This window comes from Arvicanthis niloticus, chromosome 24 (assembly GCF_011762505.2).
Source record: "Arvicanthis niloticus isolate mArvNil1 chromosome 24, mArvNil1.pat.X, whole genome shotgun sequence".
Lineage (NCBI taxonomy): Eukaryota > Metazoa > Chordata > Mammalia > Rodentia > Muridae > Arvicanthis > Arvicanthis niloticus.
Window position 1 is genome coordinate 3,165,266 of NC_133432.1, and position 20,574 is coordinate 3,185,839.

The 20,574-nt window shown below is 50.9% G+C and overlaps 1 protein-coding gene across 3 annotated transcripts in view; it reads right to left on the reverse strand.

The window, feature by feature from the left end:
• Positions 1-20,574, reverse strand: part of Sez6l (seizure related 6 homolog like) — a 169,942-nt gene that overhangs the window by 40,542 nt on the left and 108,826 nt on the right. For all 3 annotated transcript variants that reach the window (XM_076922410.1, XM_076922409.1, XM_076922408.1), the window contains exons 2-9: positions 19,785-20,345; positions 17,037-17,170; positions 16,306-16,498; positions 15,478-15,663; positions 10,205-10,370; positions 8,399-8,565; positions 6,908-7,102; positions 5,443-5,581 (exon numbers count right to left, since the gene is read on the reverse strand). In XM_076922410.1, the coding sequence (XP_076778525.1) occupies positions 5,443-5,581; positions 6,908-7,102; positions 8,399-8,565; positions 10,205-10,370; positions 15,478-15,663; positions 16,306-16,498; positions 17,037-17,170; positions 19,785-20,345 (1,741 nt within the window). The remainder of the gene's footprint in view (positions 1-5,442; positions 5,582-6,907; positions 7,103-8,398; positions 8,566-10,204; positions 10,371-15,477; positions 15,664-16,305; positions 16,499-17,036; positions 17,171-19,784; positions 20,346-20,574) is intronic.

The following is a 20,574-nucleotide window of genomic DNA, read 5'->3' on the forward strand; positions in this document are numbered from 1 at the left end:
TCCAAACCTCACAAGCTTCCTGTCACTCTGCTCTTTCTCACTGCAGATCCAGAGGGCAGCCATGAACCTCAGCCTTGCCTAGAGCCTGCCATACTTGATTCCGGCCTCACTCAACTTCTCAGGACCCGGGGGACATGCAGCTAGGTTCTTTACCCTCATGTCACACAGGTGAGCTCTAGTCAGTACCCATGGAGAGCTTTCTTATTCCCCATGTAGAGCATTTACTTAATTAGTGATTGATAGGGGAGGGTGCAGCCCATTGTGGGCGTGGTCAGCCAATTGTGGGTGTGGCTAGCCCATTGTGGGCGGGGCTATTCCTGGGCTGGGTCCTAGGTTCTTTAAGAAAGCAGGCTGAGCAAGCCATGGAGAGCAAGCCAGTAAGCAGCACCCCTCTATTTCCTCTGCATCAGCTCCTGCCTCCAGGTTCCTGCCCTGCTTGAGTTCCTGTCCTGACTTCCTTCACTGATGAACAGTGATGTGGAAGTGTGAGCTGAATTAACCCTTTCCTCCCCAAGTTGCTTTGGTCCTAGTGTTTCATCCCAGCAATAGAAAGTCCAAGACAGAAATTGGCACCAGGATACTGGGGTGTTGCTGTGACAGACCTGACCGTGTGTTTTAGGAAGAATTGAGGAAGGACTTTGGAACTCTGGGCTAGAAGAGCCACTGAGTGTTGAAAGCTCTGTGGGATGTTCTGTGGGAACTCGGAAGGTGAGAATCTTGTGAGCAGTGTAGACGATGCAGGCCTGCCTTGTGAGTTTTCAGAGGGAAGCAAAGACTTTACCGGGTGTCTTGTGTGAAGAATCTGTGGTGTTCCGCTAGCTGGAGCTTTCTTAATGACAGACAAGAAACAATAACGCTAAACCTTTGTTTTGATAGGACGATGGATGCTGCTCAGACAGGGCTGAAGAATCAGCTGCCATGAAGAAGAGATCAGCATTGCTGAGGTGAAATCTTCTGGGAAGGGATTTCTCAGGGTCAGCACACAGAAGCTGTGTTCCAGAAGCTGCCAACAGTGTACCTTGTGCTGGCAGCTGAACTTGGTACTGTAAGAGTCACCAGGAGGTCTTGGTTTTGAAGGGGTCATGGAGAACAGCTGAGGCTCGGCACTGTGTGGCAGAGCCGGGGTCCATGAAGAGAGCCCTGGTGAGGGTGTTGGTGAAGGTGCAGCCCAATTGCAGCAGGGACCCGGCATTTTGGAGATTCCTGTGCCATAGTAGGACAACCAAGAGCAGCAGAAGTGGAATGCAGCTAGCTGGAGCCTGTGTGTGCTGCAGAGGGAGCCCAGAAGATTGTGAGTGCAGCCCAGATAACTGGTGGTCATTGTCTCCGCTTCCCATCTTGCAGTGGGATTACAGAAACGTGTTACCACACCTGGTTTTGTGTAAGTGCTTCAGTCTTGAACTCAGATCTTGTGCCGTAAGCGCTTTCCCCGCTGAGCTGCCTCTCCAGCCCCTTGACAACAGAACTTTCTCTAGTATGAGGTATGAGGAAAGAGCCAGTCAGAGTAAAGGGTTTACACACTGAAGACCTATAAGAGCTTGACCACAGCCAGCTGAAGGTTCCCCATCCCCAGGTCTCTGTCTCTGGGATGTCACACAACTGTTCCCCACTGCCTGCCATCACTGTCTGGCTCTACAGGGCCAGAGGTCCCTTCTCCCCTGAGCTCCCTTCTAACATTTGTACAGAGCAGCCCCAAAATGCTTTGAGGAGGGAAACTGGGGCACCAACATTTGGTAACAAGGAGAGAGGGTACCAGTCCTTTGAGATTCTCCACCCGATGCTGCTGCCCTGGCCTGGCTGTGGGGAAGGACTCTGAGTTAATGGTTTAAACCTCTCTGTCATTCATGGGCTTTGAGATGGACATAAAACCAATCTGGTGCCAAGCTGAAGGTTGTTTGAGTATTTGGTGTGCAGCAGGGCACATGAGAAAGGTGCCATTTTCCCTTCACCCTCAGCCAAGCTAGGCGCCCACGGATGCCGATGGCTCGATGTGGGGCAAAACCGTACATTTGAGAGGCTTCCAAAGAGAGGAGGCCAAGAAATGGGGCGGGGAGGTCCTCAACAACATACTGGGTGGGGCTTGAAGCTGGGTGGAACTCACTCCTCAGAAACAAGAACCTGGGAGTCAATCCTTCTCTGAAGCAGCTGGGTGAGTTTGGCCAGTTGGAGTTCTTGTAAACAGAATTGTATGTTGCGACTCATCATAAAAGCAATAGGTAGCAGCTTATGTGCACGTGTGTGTGCGTGCATGTTCACGTGTGCATGGGTGCGCGTATGCACATGTATGTGTGTGTGTGTGTGTGTAGAAGACAGAGCTTGATGTCAAGTGTCGTCTTCCACCTTATATACTGAAGCAGTCTCTCACTGGCTAGTCAGCTTGCCTGGGGAGCCCTGTCTCTCCCTCCGTAGTACTAGGGTCACAGGTGGGCTGCCACACCCATCTGGCATTTAACTGAGTGCAGGAGCTTTGAACTCAGTTCCTCATGCTTGTGAGGCAAGCCCCACTGAGCCATCTTCTCAGCCCCAACACCGTTCTAGAATGGAGTTTTTCCCTCTGAAGCATCAGTTCAGAGGATCCCAGAGATGACCTCTTTGAGTGGTCCTTTCTATGACTGATTCTTCTCAGCTCTAGCTGAGGTAGGTCTCTCAAACTGGACCATCCCTCCCTCACTTCCAGCTTGTGTGGATGTTGTCTTTGCAGCTGCAACATTTGGCCTCTCTCTCATTTGCTTTTTTTTCTTTTTTTTTTTAATCCTTTCTTAGGAAGTGCTTCCTCCTGGCTACCCTCCCTGATTTACCCAGGCTCCCTAGCTGGACAGTCACCATTCAGTCAGTATTCTTGCCTCTCCGTGCAAGGCCCACCTCCAGGAATCACAGACATTGATATCCCATGATCCCTACTGAAAATTAAAGAGACTGCAGCCAGAGAGAAGGCCTGGGTCACATAGCTGAGAAGTAAGGAAGATAAAATTCTGTCCTTGGCCTAACGAGGATTGGCTGTTCAATGTTTGTGGGCTTTTAGCTCAGTTGGAGCAGGACGGCCAAGGATGACCTCTGGAAACAGCTTTACACTGTCTCATTACACATACACTGGAGGAAAAAAGAGAGGACCCAGAACCTACACAGTGACTGACATGTGATTTTTGACAAGGTGCCCGAATCAGACACTGGGTGCAGAAAAAAAGAATTTTCAACAGACAGGCCGGGGGAAACTTGTAACATAACAGAAATGGATCTATTCCACTCTCCAAAAAAAAAAAAAAAAAAAAAAAAAAAAAATGCACTCAGCATGGATCAAAAAATTCACTTTAGTACCTGAAATTACAACTGTTAGAGGAAATTTAAGGAAACACTCCAAGACGTTGGCACACAGAGGGATTTCCAGGGGAGTCTAATGGCTCAGGGGGGAAAAGCAGCAGCAAGAATCAAGAGACAGGACCACGGGGAATTCAAAATGAAGAGAAGTCACCAGCAGAGCTAAGAAATGACAGTCCAAGTGACTGATCTTTGCCAATGCCACATCAAAGGATTGATGGCTACCGTCTGTACAGACCATAAAAAAATAAACAGTCTCCAACCATCCTATAAGTCAATGAGCAAACAAACCGAACAGACAGGTCCCTAAATGTGATTACAGGCCCTTAAAGATGAGAAAACCTTCTTATTCACAAAGGACAGACAAATTGGAAGTTCATCTTGCCAGAGTCGGTAAGGCTGTTGTCAAGACCATGAATGAATACACATGCCAACATGAATGTGGGCGAGGGGAACACTTTGTCATTGCAGGCAGGGTCACACTAGGACCACCATGTTGGGAATTGGCATGCGTGGGTCTCTGGAAACTGAAAGTAGAAAGTAGGACCCCAGGCAGTTCTCTGGGGAATCTCCACAGGACACATGGAGAGCTTGCACATGCAGGCCGACTGCTAGTCACAAGGGACAAGTGATGTGGCTAGCTTAGACATCTGTGGACAGACAAGTGGGTAACGAGAACGTGGCATGTTTGCACAGCAGGTTGTCTTCGGCCATCAAGAAAAATGAAATTGTGCCATTTGCATGAAAATAGATGGAATTTGAGACTATTATATTTAACAAGATAGCCAGACTCAGACAAATGCTACATTTTCTCCCATATGCAAAAAAAAAAAAAAAAAAATTCTAGGTTTTTTTTTGTTTGTTTGTTTTTGTTTTTTAATAAGGGAACTTGTTTGAAGGGACTGAAAGAGAGTTGGGGGGCAAGCCAGGGTGGGGATGGATCTGGCCAAATTGCATCATAGACACCATCACTTCACACAATGAATATACACTACCAAGATGGCTATTAGGCCTGTGGGACCTGTCTGCTGCTTGGAGAGCCAGAGGCCCTGAGACTCCTGCTTCTGGCCTCTGCCTAGACAGCTGGGTCTGCCAGGAAACCTTTTTTTTTTTTTTTTTCTCCAGACACCACCATCTGTCCCTGTCTCCATCTCACAGAGGGCAGCAGGAGGAGGTAGCTGAGAGGCCACCAGAGGCTACTGCTCTCTTTGCCCATGAAGCCTCAGCTGCCTCCTTTCCCGTAGTCCTTGGAAGCTGCCCTCATGACAACAGATACAAGAGGCCAGAGCCAGAACCTTCACTCTGGGCTCAGAGTTGCCTTCCTGGGCAGTTGGGAGGTAATCTGGATAAGCCCAGAGACACGGGGAGCAGCCTAGGGCAGCTGTCCCCATTCACTAAACACTTCCCAGCCACCAAGTGTAGCCCCAGGTCTGTATTAAACCTGAGAAAAGCAAAGTAAGGCGATGCCCCGACTGACAGGGACGTCTGTACTCGGCCGAGGAAGGCAAGGCTTCGCAGCACAGCACCCTCCCTTCACTGCTGCCCACACTGGCCACTTGGTCCTTCAAAAATTGGAGGCCGGCAAGATGGCTCAGTGCACGAGGGCACCCAGTGCCAAACCTGACATCACCGTTTGATTCCTGAGACCCACAGGTAGACGGAGAGCATCGACTCCCACAAGCTGTCCCCTGATGGTCCCGCACACGCCATGACAATCACACCCCAACCCTCACTCAGAATAGATACATAGTAATGCAAATAAAAGGAAAGGACCCTTGCACATCTGTATGCTCAGCTTTGCTATGGAAGCCCTTCCTGTCCTCCTTCTTGATGTCAAATCCCCAGTGGCTATGACCCTTCCTTAGGCTGACAACTGAAGTCACGCATATGCTTATCTGTGTACACCCTCCCTGGACTTCGGTCTCTGTAGTGGAAGGAATTAACAAGAGTAGGGACACTTGCTTTGGGTGCTGCTGGTTGTGTTGCTATAGCAACCCCAGGGCTCTGCAGCTCCCAGGCATGTACTAGATGTTCAGTTAATCCTGGCTGGAACAATAAAGCCGAAGTCAGCTCCTCCCCATCTGCCTGTTGCGGTGGACCTGGGTGAAGGGCGCCCCAGACACTCACAACTGAATGTCCAGGAAGATCCGCTTCTCCTCCCCAACGTGGATTTTCCACACGCAGTCTTCGCCTTCTGCATAGGGCTCTGGCCAGTTTGGAGACAGCACCACCCCAGCCACAGCTGAGAGCTCCCCACCGCACATGGCTGTAACAGACAGACAAGAAGACACCCTTGTGAGGAAGCAACACAGCAGAGTGGTTAGGAGTTGGGGGCGGCATGAGGTCGGTATCTGTGGGTCCCTGTGTAGTATGGGGCGGAGCAGGGGGCAGCATGCACACATCTATGTGTGCATGTGTGCATTTACACGAGTGTGCATGCATACGTGTCTATGTGTGTGTGTGCATTTACACGAGTGTGCATGTATGCGTGTGCATACATGGGTCTGTGTGTGTGTCTAAAAAGGCTACTGGCCTCACCTTCAGCTCAGAAAGGGCAGAGGTTGGCAGTGTCCTCCCCACTAAGGGTAGCCCCCAGTTCCCGCTAGTTCCCACTGTTCCGTCAGCTTTGCATAAGGTGTGAATATGGTCTGATAGCATCTGACCTCTGAGAGTTCAGAAAATGCTCTACCAGCCCACTGGCTTATAATGGATCATGACTGAGGTCACCATGCCAGCTTGCAGCACCTCATCTGGCCCCAGTGTATGCTCAGGTGGTGAATGGGATCCAGTCTCTGAAAGGGTTAGCCTGGACTGGCAGCAGAGATGCAGAGGCTAGTCTCCCAGTCCTGCCCCTAGCACGGCAGAGGCTGAAGCCTCAATACATTCTTCTCTCTTAATGGAGTACTTTTAGTTCGGGGCCTAATTCCTCGCCAGGGCAAGACAATGACTTCATGCCAACTGCCAGGTAGTTGCCAGGAGTGAGGGCATCCTTCATTTCCCCATGTGCCAGGGTTCAGTGGCCTTGGATACAAGACCTAGGGAGCCAGTGTGGGTGAAGGTTGTCACAGCCAATATTGTCCGGGCGCTGAGCACAGGGAGGCTAATTCCACTGTTTCTTCCAGTGACCCTAGAATGCTCTTGGGTATCTTCTCTCCATGTCTGATTCCTCATCATGAATGGGGCTGTGTATGTGGCTGTAGAAAGGGCATTGTCACATGAGACACAGAACTCTCAGTAGCATGCCCAGTTATGATCAACAGTGATGGTCACGCATGTCACCCAAGGTTGCCATGTGCTGTTGACTGAGTTATGCCCTGCAGCAGAAATGTGAAGCAGGGCGGCTCTATGAGAGCTGACACCCTTGGAAGGCTCACCTGTCACAGCTGCTCCAGGTCCTGGGCCTGCAGGAAGGAGCACCATTTTCTGATTACCCCAAGAACCAGCAGCAACCAGACCCAGAGGACCATTGATCTGGAAAAAGTCTTATCTTAAAACCACTGTATAATGTGGCTACCCCTTCTAGGCTAGGGTCTTGTTCTTTGCTGGGGTGGAGGCCCCGGGCATTCTGACCTTGGGAAAGGTGTTGGCTCACCTCTGCATAGAGGTTCCGTGTCATTCCAGTATGGGTCACGCACATTGACACACTCAATGACAGCTGGGCCCTGTTCCAGAGAGTGGCCGGGGTCGCAGGTGAACTCCACAATGGTGCCAATGTTATAGGTGGGGTCCGATGTGGTGAAATTCCCATTTTGGATGTAGGGTTCATAGCAGTGACCTTTCTCAAAGGCTGACGTGGGGACACAGAGAGGGTTAGTGGACAGATGAGGTAAAACAGCCCTTTCTGCTTAGACATAATGTAAAGAAAAAGGCACTCCCAAGCATGGATGCTCATGTCTGTAATCCTAGCTTTAGAGAGCCTAAGACATTGTGCACGGCCAGCCTGGGCTACACAGTACTTTCCAGGACAGCCTGGGTTTCTGAAGGGACCCTGCTCCAGAACAGAATGCTTCTGACCTGGGCCAGCCACCTGGACCCTCCAGCCCCGTGTTTCTTATGTGTGATGCAGATAAAACCATCTGCCTGAGGCCCCACATTCTCTCTATGCCAGTGCTCTGGGTCCTGCCATTGGATACATAATATCTGACCATTGGATACACAATGTCTGTCCCTCAATGGGACCATCCACTTCCAGGCAAGCCTGAGCTGCAGTCCCTAGGGTACACAGAACACCACGGTCTGTCTGGGTCAGATAGCCTGTTCCTGAAGGAGGCTAGACCCCCAGAAGCATTGCTCAAGGGGAGCAGAGGAGGGCAGACTGGCAGCCATTGCAGCCACATTGTAAGTGAAGCTTCAGATAGGCACCCTGGCTTCTCTACTGTGAGAGGAAACAGTTCCCCATCTCTGTGTGGTGAGTGTCACACAGGGAGCACATACAAAAGCCTGGTGTAGCGGCATGCAGGTATGATTCCTTCACCAGGGAGGCAGAGGTGGGAAATTGTGAGTTCAAGGCCAGCCTGGAAGATTAGAGTCATCCTGGCTCAAAAAGCCAAAACAGAAGGCAGAACGGGATGGAAATAAGGCTCCATTGTCAGGAGTTTTGCCTAGCATGAGGGAAACCTCAGGTTTGATCCCCAGTGTTGCAGAAGCTAGGCGAGGTGGTTCATATAGGTAATCTTGGCACTTGGAAGGGAAAGGCAGGAGGAGCAGAAGTTCAAGGTCATCCTGGTCTGCTTGTTGAGTTTGAGGCCAGCCTGAGCTATATGAGATCTGCACTTAAGACAGCCTCTCAAAAGAAAGGAATGAATGAATAAATAATAAATAAATGAAGGAAGGAAGGAAGGCAGGAGGGAGCGAGGGAGGGATGGAAGAAGAGAGGGAAGAAGGAAAGAAAGGAGGGAGAGAGGACCAGGCACCAGCACAAGAGCTGCTTAGAAGGAAGATGATATCAATACAGTAAAACTGAAAGCCTGTCTTGGAAATCCTGGGCCAGCCTGGGTCCCTTACCTATTCTCCATCCCAGGCCCCAGTTCATCCCTCACCCACTTTCGCTGGCCCCAGATCTGACAAGGAGGGGGCCTCTTACCCTCAAAGCGGATGTTGAAGGCGGAGGCTGCCTGACCCTGGTCCGACGTGAACTCGATGCGGATACTGCTGCCCTCACTCAGCAGGCCCTCGAAGGGCACACTCTCCGTTCGGAGTGAATCGTACAGGAGGGCCGACGCATTTGTTCGTCCACTGTAGACAACCATCCTGGGCAGAGAAAGGGCAGAGGGAGGCTGACATGTCTTCCGGTGTGTACTGGCTGGTTTTGTGTGTCCACTTGACACAAGCTGGAGTTATCACAGAGAAAGGAGCCTCCCTTGAGGAAATGCCTCCATGAGATCCAGCTGTAAGGCATTCTCTCAATTAGTGATCAAGGGTGGGAGGGTCCATTGTGGGTGGTGCCATCCCTGGGCTGGTGGTCCTGGGTTTTATAAGAAAGCAGGCTGAGCAAGCCAGGAAAAGCAAACCAGTAAGTAACATCCCTCCATGGCTTCTGCATCAGCTCCTGCCTCCAAGTTCCTGCCCTGTTTGAGTTCCACTCCTGACTTCCTTTGGTGATGAAAAGTGATGTGGAAGTGTAAGCTGAATAAACCCTTTCCTCCCCAACTTGCTTCTTGGTCATGATGTTTGTGCAGGAATACAAACCCTGACTAAGACACAGGGTCAGTGACATTAGGCCAGAGTGGAAAGTGTGTGTGTGTGTGTGTGTGTGTGTGTGTGTGTGTGTGTGGTGTGATACTCACCCAGGTCTCCCTCTGAACTCAAATTTTGCCTCTTCAGTCTTTCTCATCCCTCATGGAAATGGAAACTGACTGCTTGTTCTGAATCAGTTCCTCAGGGTAGAGGGTGGGTTGTGGTGAATGAGGGGCACCCGGGTAGTTACTGTGTCAGGGTTATTCTGTGCTGAGAGAGTGGGGGTTGGCCAGCAATGTTCAGTCAGGCTGTGTCCCACTGTGCAGGATGAGGCTTGCCACCCAGCCTGCCTAACTCTTTCCAGCTGAGTTTCTCCATCCCTGCCTCCTGTCCTCCTGGGAACCAATGCTGTGTGTGCAGTATTTGTTCTCCATGGAGCCTAATCGTGGCTTTGTGCAGATGGGGTGCTCATAGATGCACCTTCTTATTCCACTCAGGGAAGAGATGCCTGGGTGGAGGCCCCAGGTAGTGTGTATGTGTGTGTGCGTGCATGTGTGTGTGCATACAAGCCTGGATGCGTAGATGCGCATGTTTGTATGCATGAATGAATGTGTGCATGCCTGTGTGCATGCCTGTGTGCATGTGTGTAAATGCCCATATGTGTGTATGTGTGCATGTGTGTGTGCATACATGCCTGGGTGTGTGGGTATGTGAGCATGCATGCATAAATGTGTGCATGCAGATGTGTGGGTGTGCATGTGTGTGCCTGTATGTGTGTATGTGTGCATGTGCATGTGAATGCATGCCTAGGTGTGTGAATGTGTGTGTGTGCATGTGTGAATGTGTGCATACAGGTGTATGTGTGTATGCATGCATGTGTGTAGGCATGCATGCCTGGGTATATGGATGTGCGAGTGGGTGTGTGCACACATGAATGTGTGTACGCAGGTGTGTGTATGTGCAATCATGCATGTATGCATGCATGTGTGTATGTGTGTTTATGTGTGTTTCCCATCCCCTTCTTTCCTTGATTCCTAGGTGGCTCAGGAAGGGTCCTTTCCCCCTGAGTGCCTCAGTCTCCTGGCCAGAAACAGAGTGTCATAAGCTCTTCATCAATCTCCCCGGGGGCCTTTTTCCTGGGCTTCATCCACACCCAGATTACACACCCCACCCTCTCTGAGCTGGGGAGGGGCAGTCGGTGTGGACAGCTCACCTGTCCTTCTCATGCAGCAGCAGCCTTTCAAGATGCAGGTGAAGCTTCTGACCCTCTGGAGCCTCGATGGTCCACACGCAGAGCTGGCTGCCATTGGCGTTTCCCGGGTAACTGGGGGAGAGAACTCGGCCGATGGTGGCATTGTGCACTGCTCCTCCACAGGGGGCTGGGTGCAGAAAGTGACGTACCAAGTGGTGAGGGAACAGCAGGGAGGAATGGTGAGATTGGTCCCCCCTGACTGCATCCAAGCCCTCTAGCTAGGGTGAGCTGGGAACACATGAAGGGGTCTGCTGTCCTGTTAACCCCATCCGTACTGGATCCACCAACACAACTCTAATGCTGCAGGGAGGACCTCCATTCAAGACTGTTCTGTGATGCTGATTGTGTCTAGACATCCATTAAAAAATTCACATTCATTCATTCATTCATGTGTGTGCATGTGTGCACACGTCACAATGCCTGTGTGGATGTCAGAGGACAACCCACAGGAATCAACTCTTTCCTTCCGCTATGTGGGGCTTGGGGACTCGGCAGTCAGTGTGTTAAGTTGCTGAACTGTCTCCCTGGCTCGATGCCTAGACTTTCAGTTATGAAATGATTCCCAAGGGCAGACAGAAGCAGTTCACGGGAGAAGCATGCATTTAGGACTGAGTGTGGAGTGTAAGAATGGAAGAATCTCCAGTTGTGTTCTACTTTACCTAACCAACGGCCGGCTGAAATAGATCAATAAAACAGCAGTGTGGGCTCTAGGCATAACCTTAGTTATTCACGAAAAATCTCACCAGGAGGATCGTGACCATTTCCCGAGGTGCAATTCAGCAAAAAACACTTTTAAAACCATGTCAGAACACCCTGACCCAGAAAGGAGCCCTGGGAGTGTATCCTATGGAAAGCTTTGGAGATCTGAACTGGCTTCGGATGAGGCTGTGCAGCTCCGCCTTCACCCTCAGATTCAAAACCAGAGCCAGGGTGCATCTCTCTGCACACACTGGGTTTTCATGGAGCCATCCAACACTGCGTTCTCAGACACTGTTTACGAATCCCAGAGCTTGAAGAAGCATGTGAGCAAATGGCCTGCCTCATCCATTCCTGTGAGTGATGTGCAAGGGTAGATTGCGACCATCGGATATAAAGGTGATTTGTTCTCATCCTCCGTACATTTGTGTTTCTGGAATTTTCTTTTAACCAGAGCCATATAACACTTTTACGTTAAAATAATATGGCGAGGTGACACTGCAAATGAGTTGTGGCCCACGGGAGTAGCTTGGCTGTCAGATGAGAGCAGAGAGGAGGTGTCCGGACCTGGTCTCAGAGGATCGAGGTGAGGGTCTGTTTTAATGTGGGGTTTGGAAGAGTTGATCCAAAGGTCCTTGAAAAGGATTGAGGACACGTAGGATTCTTTCTTGCCTGAGCACAAGTCTCTGGTTTGTCCCCCAGGGTCAGAGGAGCAGAAATGCACAGGCAGGCGGATCAGACCGGTTATGCTAAGGAGCTTGTCTCTTCTTCAGAGGACAAAGACTCCTGGCTCTTCCCCCATGTCCTGAGAGTCTGGTCTTCTCAAGTCCTTTCCCCCTTTTCTTTTAAAGACAAGATCTCATGTAGTCCAGGCTGGTCTCAAATTCACCCTGTAGTCGAAGATGACCTTGAATCCCTGATCTTCTTGCCTTCAGCTCCTGAGATTTCACAGGTGCTGGGGATGACCCTGGGGCTTTATGCGTGCTAGACGAGTGTCATGATCCATGTGTCTCAGCCACTTACCACCATCTCTGAGTTCTTCACATGTCTTCTCACCAGCAGGGACACAGCTCTCTGCCTTCTAGGAATTTCTCTGCAAAACAAATCTTGCAACATCTTGGGCTCTCGGCTGTGACGACAGTAGGTCCTAGTGGCTCCCAGCACCAGATGACATGATTTGTAGTATATGATCAATAAATAGTAATTTCTATTTATTTAATTCTTAAAAACTTGAACAAGGGGTCTCCCTTTGTAGCCCAGACTGGCCTTGAGCTGTGAACCTTCTGTTTGAACTTCCCAAGTGCAGAGACTTCAGCCGTTCGTCACCTGACACATAGTAGATGTTCACAGACTGTTGAATGACAGCGTGGTGGGGTTGGGTTGGCAGGAGGAGACAAGCTGTGACAGCTTTCCTCTGCCCTGGACTGGGCTGTGTGACAGGGTGGACAGAAACCGTGCTTCCTTCCTGAGCATGAGATTCCCTTCCTGTTCCATCCCAGGGATGCTGTCTGTCTGTCAGTCAGCCTGAGGCTCAAACCTGCATTGTGTCATGTACCTGTGATGGACTTCACACAAGCAGGTGGTGCCCTTGGAACCTGAGCTGTGCCAGCAGTGACAGGAGTGGGGGAGGGGGAAACATGGTCTCACCCCTGACAGATCCCTCCAAGGAAGGGTTGCTGCTTCCCATCCTGTCCTGCCACCTTCTTCTGAAGTCAGTGTAGTCTTTCGGTGTGTGTGTGTGTGTGTGTGTGTGTGTGTGTGTGTGTGTGTGTGTGTGTATGTGTGTGTGTTCTTTTTTTGCTTGTTTGTTTTGGAGACAAGGTCTTACTATCTAATCCCAGCTATCCTGGAACTCACTGATCTGGTTAGCCTTGAATTTACAGACGTCCATCTGCCGTTGCCTCCCAAGGGATGCTGATATATGCTGTCTTAGTTAGGGTTTTACTGCTGTGAACAGACACCACAACCAAGGAACATCTTATAAGGACATTTAATTGGGGCTGGCTTACAGGTTCAGAGGTTCAGTCCATTATCAAGGAGGGAGCATGGCAGCATCCAGGCAGGCATGGTGCAGGAGGAGCTGAGAGTTCTACATCTTCATCTGAAGGTTGCTAGCAGAAGACTGGCTTCCAGGCAGCTAGGGTGAGGGTTTTAAGCCCACGCCCACAGGGCCACACTTCCTCTAACAAGGCCACACCTCCTCCATCAGAGCCACACCTCCTCCAACAAGACCTACTCCAACAAGGCCACACCTACTCCAACAAGGTCACACCTACTCCAACAAGGCCACACCTACTCCAACAAGGCCACACCTACTCCAACAAGACCACACCTCCTCTAACAGGGCCACACCCTCTAATAGTGCCACTCCCTGGGCCAAGCATATACAAACCGTAACATATGCTGACTTCCTCAAGCCTACTGAGTCCTTTCACCCACCGGCCTTTGCACAGGATAGCTCACTGGCAGGGAAAACAGACACCTTTGACCTTTACTTTGGTACCTCTCACTGAGCTTCCAACAGCCTGGCTCCTTGGGGACTCCTTCCCTAGTCTCTGGTCTACCAACACCTCTTGTCCCTGTCCCTTTTGTCATGGTGACAGGGTTTCTCTTGTCCCTACCTGCTCTGTGACACTACCCCTATGACCCTTCTCTGGCACTCTCTGAACCACCACAGCCCCTCCCCCCACCATGTTTTCTCATCTGGTCACAGATTGTGTGGGTTTGAATAAGAATGGCCATCCACCCCATAGGCTCATATATTTGAATTAGTCACCAGGGAGTGTAACTGTTGGGGAAGGATTAGGAGGTGTGACCTTGTTGAAAGAAGTTAGTTCCTGTGGGTAGGATTTGCAGTTTCAAAAGAGTGTGTCAGACCTAGTGTCTGTCTGTCTGTCTGTCTGTCTGTCTGTCTGTCTCTTTCTCTGCTTCCTGCCTGTGGACCATGATGTCAAGCTCTCAGTTACTGCTCCAGCCTGGTGCCTGTCTGCTTCCCACGGTGATGATCATTGACTCACCCTCTGAAACTGTTACAAACCCCCTATGAAATGCTTTTATTGTTTTTTTTAAAAGACAAGTTTCCACAGTTACAATGTTTCTTCACAGCTGCAGAACAGTCACTAAGACAGCGGAGACTCCCAGAGAGCTAGGCCCTCACAGCTCCAACCATGGCCGCAGAACCCAGTAACAGTGGACGCTGGTGGATGCTGTCAGGATCCTTAAAGGATGACAGAGCCACTGGCCAAGGATCCCCAACTGTCCTCGAAGTCTAGGGTTCCACCTGTGGGCCTGCACCATCTACTTCTTTCCACCAGAGGGCGCCAGACCACCTTAGTTGGAGGCTGTCACCAACTTCTGAGTTCACATTGACTAAGCTCAAACTGCAAAACAGAACTGCAGCAGCCACCCACAAAGTCCAAGCAACAATAGAAACAAGAGAAGAACGACCTCATCATTACAAAGACAAACAACAACAACAAAAAAAGACCCACAGAACAGAGGGAGAGGTTTACAAATAGAATCCCATGAAGGCTTTGATCCACCATATGTAAAGAGCATTTACAGTACAGCAACAACCCAGTAGCCTCTTGAACAATGGGCTAAGGGGTTGAAGAGCCTTTTCAGAGATGGCATACTGACAACTACAAGAAGCATCGGGAAAGACACGTGACATCAGTACTTATCAGGAAACATGAGAACGTGGAGGACACTCTGTAGCCCTACTGTGCTGATTACAGAAAATAGTCTGTGAACATTGGAAGGAAGAGAACTGCTGTACCATCATGGCAGGTGAGATGACGTGGTTGCTGCGGGAAGTGTGGGTCTGTATGGGTTACACTACATGACCTGGCGATGCTGTCCTGAGCATCATATTTAAGAGAAATGTAAACTAATTTCCATGTTCAGAGCATAGCAGTTACTTAGATAAAAAGTGGAAATAATTCCAAAGTCCAATGACGGAACAACAGGTAAACAAAATGGAGCATAACACTCACAACAGAATATTACGCAGCCATGAAAAAGAACAGTGTGCTTATATATGCCGCAATACAGGTAGATCTTGGAAACACCATGGTGAGTGGGAAAAGCCTCACGTGTGCCACCACGTGAGGTCTCACAACTGGCAGATTGCAGAGAAGAGTGCTTAGCATCCAGGATACACAAGGAAGACAGCAACCACTACTAAATCGGCTGTTGAGTGAGTGCTAGAGAGCAGGGTTCCTACTGGACAGAACACTACTGTGTGATAAGTGTCCTCAGGAGCCAATTTCATACCCTGGGCACTATATTACTGCATAGCCTGGAGGGCAAAAGCCTTACCCAAGGTTACTCCCGAGGCCCTAGAGTGGTGATTCTCAACCACAAGGGTCATATGTCAGATATCCTGTGTATCAGATATTTACATGACAATTCATAACAGTAGCAAAATTACAGTTATGAACTAGCAATGGAATGATTTTATGGTTTGGGGGGAGCACAGCATGAGCTCTAACCATAGAGGATGCCGCCCCCACCCGGCTGGCTAACACAGGTGATACCTGAGCAGACAGGCTCCTGGCTGCTCCAGTGCGGTTTGGAGGCATTGATGCAGGTCAGCGTCTTGGCTCCCTGCAGCTCATAGCCCAGGTGACAATGGAACTGGGCCACCCCACCGGAGTGCAGATCCATCACTGTGACATCTCCGGCATCAGGCCGCCGGGGAAAGCTGCAGCTCAGCATGAAAGCTGTGGAGAAGAGAGCAACCCACGTGGAGAAGAGAGCAACCCACGTGCATCAGCCGCGGGCAGGGAGGCCATGGGACCCACATCCTGGCAGTGGCTCTGTGCTGGGGATGGAAGAGCTACCCTGGCAAGGCAGGATGGGTGCTGGTGCTGCAGGGCTGGGCCAGTTGTTTCTCTACCTGATTTGGGGGAGGTGAGGTCTCTTGCTGGCTGGGAGCTTGCTGATTTGGCTAAGCTGGCAGGAATCCTCCTGTCTCCATCCCTCACCACTGGGCCTACAGGTGAACCCCACCTTGACTTTTCTATGTGTCTTCTGGGGATGGGAGCAATGCTCCTTATGGGGATGGGAGTACTGTTTCTTATGGGGATGGGAGCACTGCCCCTTATGCTTGCAGGGCAAGCTCTTTCACCAAGCCCTCTCCAGTTCCAAAATTATGCATCTTCCTCTCTTGGCTTTAATAACCACTGTTCTCAGTCAGGGAGGAGGATTCTGTGGACTTAATTGGAGTGCCAGTGGGGTCCCTGGCACACACACACACACACACACACACACACACACACACACACACACAAACCCCAAGAGTGTGACTGGGTGTCAGAGGGAAGTGAGACCATCTTCATCTGGCTGGCCTCAGTGGACCCTACCCTGGTAATGTAGCTGGAAGGTCCCGAGGCCATCATCCTGGAAGGTCCGGAAGTAGACAGAGATGGTGTTGGTGGGGCTGCGGATCACCTGGCCCTCAACCAGGAGAGTCTGGTTGGCTAGGACTGTCAGGGTGGGACCGTCCACTCCTCGGATGGAGAGCAGCTCCCCCTCAGATAGGTTGACACTCTTCACCTGGGAATCCATGGGGTAGACAGAAAGCTGGGGCAACAGGCAGGGCAGAAGCTCCTGTGCTTATAACTGCACTGGGTACTGAGTGGCCACAGACTCAGCACAGTCTATCTTGTCTGTGTGGACAGACGAGCTGGCAAGCAAGTGAGGGCACTCTCGTTTCTAGGTCTCTCTTGGCCCTCTCTCTTCTCCACCGTGACTGCACTCCAGGGCGAAGCCACCCTTCTCCAGGCACTTGCTGTTACTTTTGCTGTCTGTGCTGGAGGGGATGGATAGGAGGAACTGTGCACCCCTACACACACATGCACACATGTGTTGTATGTGATGCCTTCTAGTGTTTAATAAGCAAGACATTAAGGGACTTCCTTTCTCGGTAACACATCTAATACTTTGCCAGTATATCCCCGCCACATCTTCAGGTCATACACTTGGGAACTCCCCCCACCCCCTACAAAACCCAACTCAAATAACCCTGATTTAAGGAAAGGAGACGTGACACAAAGGGCAACTGAGACCAGGTAGGCCCGGCACTCTAGGCTACCTGTAGTTCTACCCCGTAGCCAGTGTAGACCGTCACGTTGTATGTGCATTCCAAGAAGTTGCCGGAGGGCTGCGGAGGGAAATCACTTGAGTCAATGTATCCCTCGGGGTCGGAGAAGCTCACACCACAGAGAGCTACGGAGAAACAAATGTTGCCATCAGAATACACAGGGCTGAGCAGAGAGCTAAGGAGAAACAAATGTTGCATCAGGATACACAGGGCTGCGGCCAGCCCAGGAGCTCACACACAGATGTGCCATGGAGTGGAGCCCGACCTCTTTGGGCTCTACTGTATGTCCACCCCACCCCATCCTCCCCTGGAGTCAACACAAAACCCAAGCCAGGTATGACTCTGTTGCTCGGCAACAGGATGGAGAAGCTGTGGGGGGAAGAGTCTGAGGAGGGTATTTATGGAAGTGCAGGGGAGCCTTGTGCTGAACTCTGCCCTGTCCTGACTGCACTAACAAGTCACCAAGGGCAGCCCCACTCAGTCTTAGACGGAATGCCAATCCATTCCCACCTAAAGGACAGGCAAACGAAAGCACAGGGAGGGCCCCGTTTGGACTACACTCACACAGCACACTCGGTTCAGACCCAGCAGTCAGCCTTCAGTTTGAAGAATGAAAAATTATAAAAATCATTTTTATAGAATATATACATATATAGATGCTTTTTAAGTTCTTTTAGGGACATGGAAACTTTTCTCTGGAACAAGCCAGGCCAGTTTCAGGAACTGGCTGTAAAGAACGAAAGTCATTCCGGTGGTAAAAACACAATGACAGGGCTGTGGCTCTATGGCTGGAGCTAGTGAGAAATAGTTAATAGATAGTTGACAGGGTAGGGTAGCAATATGGTAAAACCACATGTTTGAGAAGAATGAGTGTACTGAGTAATTTCCATGGCAATTAACCTTTCAGGGTGAGTTTTTCTGGAATGTTTTGCTATTCTTATGTTATGTATCCTTGGCAACCCCTCACCCCCTCCTCACTCCCCTGGTTTGCGGTTTTCCTCTTTAAAAGACCCCTTAGCCTGCCACTTGAGGCCAAACCTTGCTCTTGAGAGAGAGCTTGTGGTTTGACTGCCGGCCAACTTCCCTAATAAAGCCTCTGCTGATTGCATCCAGGTATGGTTTCTTGTGATCTTTGGGTGGTCATGATTTCTTGAGACTTGAGGAAGGGTCTCCCGAGTATGGAGGTCTTCAAGTTGTACATCCATAGTGGTGTGCCCATCACAAAGGGCAGTATAAAGATGACTTCCTGTTAACCAGGAACCTCCATAATCTGCCCCAAAGATCCTCTAGCAAGGGCATCTAGTTCCAGGTCAATCTGAACAGCCTGTCTCAGCTCAAAGACCTCCCACTGTGCTGTCATACAACTTTCTGCTCTTCTCTCTGGGAGTTCTGTCAGCATTTTGTCTAAGCTCTGCCCCACATTTACCTGGCAACAGCCAGGTATGCCTGACTCACTATAAAAGGGGCTGCTTGCCCCTTCTGCTCTCTCTTGCTCCTGCTCTGTCCTCTCACACCTCTCCTCATCTCTCCTCATTCCTTTACCCTCCCCTCCACGTGCTCATGGTATGCCTCTACTCCTCTACTTCACTTCTCTCTCTCTGCCTCTCTGTCTCTCCCCCTCTCTCTCTTCCCTCTCTCTGTTTTTCTCTGCCTCTACTGCCCTTTTAACTCCCCTCCCCATGCCCTTAATAAACTCTATTCTATACTATACCATCAAGTGGCTGGTCCCTCGGGGAAGGGATGCTTCAGCACCGGTCTGCTGAGGCACATCCTTCCCCCACACCTGACTACACATCCACCAAACATATTCCTTCTTTCCCTGTATCTTTTCCTAAACACGACAAGCCTCATCCCAGTCCCAAGGGAGGGTGCAGATAGCCTTGGCAGTTTGTTCCCCAATAAACCTCTTTCTACTCATGGAGAAGTCTAGTTCTGTGGTTTCCCTGTACCCTTGCTTGCACAATGAGCAGCCAAGTTGAGGCAAGCTTAACCAGTGAGGCCCCAACACAAAGAGGCATGGAGCCCAGGCTGGGATCGCAGGCTCAGCAATCCATCCACATCGTGGTGGGGGCTCTGTGATTCTCTTGCATACCAGCTTCCACCTAAGCTCCAGGCCCTTCCATTGAAAGGTTCAGGAAATGAGCATCTTCCTTACTTAGGCTCAATGTGAACCCCCCAGCCCTATGACGACAGAATGCTGTGTGAGCAGCTCTTATATGGTTTAGGGAATAGGATGAGGAAGAAGTCTGGGGGTTCACAGGACTGATACAAATTTTCTGAATACTTTGGCTGTCCATATGGACGAGGAGGACAATGTAAGGGAGGGCCAGTAGACTGGGAAATTCAGTGCACGCTGCATGTGGGTGTGGCTCTATAATAGAACGCTTGCGTAGCTAGCATGTGCCAGACTTGAATTCTCTTCGAGTGCAAATGTACGTGCGCGCGGGGACACACACACACACACACCCACACACCCAAAACAAAGTTAAAAAGACAGCTGGAGTGGTTCAGTGCTGGTGTGCCCGACCTCCAGGTGCAAGGCTCTAGTTCCACACCCACTATGCAGACAGCACCCATTACAAAGACCACACCCACCGCACAGACCACACCCACCGCACAGACCACACCCACCGCACAGACCACACCCACCACGCAGACCACACCCACCACGCAGACCACACCCGCTATGGATAATCCAGAAATGAAAGACAGCAGGGGTGGGAGATGAACCTCATATACCTGGGGCCTGCTCCGTGGTAATGATGGTGGTGGTAATGATGGTGGACGTGGTGGTCTCCTGGCTCTCCTCGGAGGCGGACCCAGTCAGCTCATTGTCACCCTTGTCCAGCGGGCTACCGGGGCTGCTGTCGTCGGGGGCCTGCGCGGGCTGCGGGCTGTGTGGGAGTGTGGTCGCCAGAGCCATGGTGAAGGGTGTGATCTGCAGTGGCGCAGGCGCCGTGGGCTGCTCGGGGTCCCCAGGCTCACGCGGCTTCGTGGTGGCCGAGGCAGGAGACTCCAGTCTCTGCAGAGTTGTCGGGGTAGCCAAAGGCCTTAGCTGCCTCCGGGCCGAGTTGAGTTGCTTCAGGGACGGCAGACCTTTCCTGAGGGCCGGAGTGTGCTGGACACTGACCTCGTCGGGCAGCGCAGGGGGCAAAGACTCTTCCAGTGTTTCCAGTGTTTCCCGGGACGGCAGGGGATCTGGGGCTGCTGATGTCACCCCTTCTTCCAGGCTGCTCTCCAGTGAGGCAGGAGGCAGGAGGTAGGCAGTGGAAGGGTGCGTGTCTCCCTCTGGACCACCATCTGGGGAGAAGAGAAGAAAATACATCAGCTTGGGCCTGCCTCACCTCCTGTCAGCTTTAGATGGCAGCCTCTAAAAGTGACACCTCAGACTAGACGGGCAGCCATTAGTTAACCGACTTCTCTTCCCCTTCTTCTCCTCACTCCTGGAAGAGTTGAGGCTCATCGTGCTGAGACCCAGAAAGCGTTAAGACGACAGAAGCCAAGGGCACCGATCTCATGACATAGGACG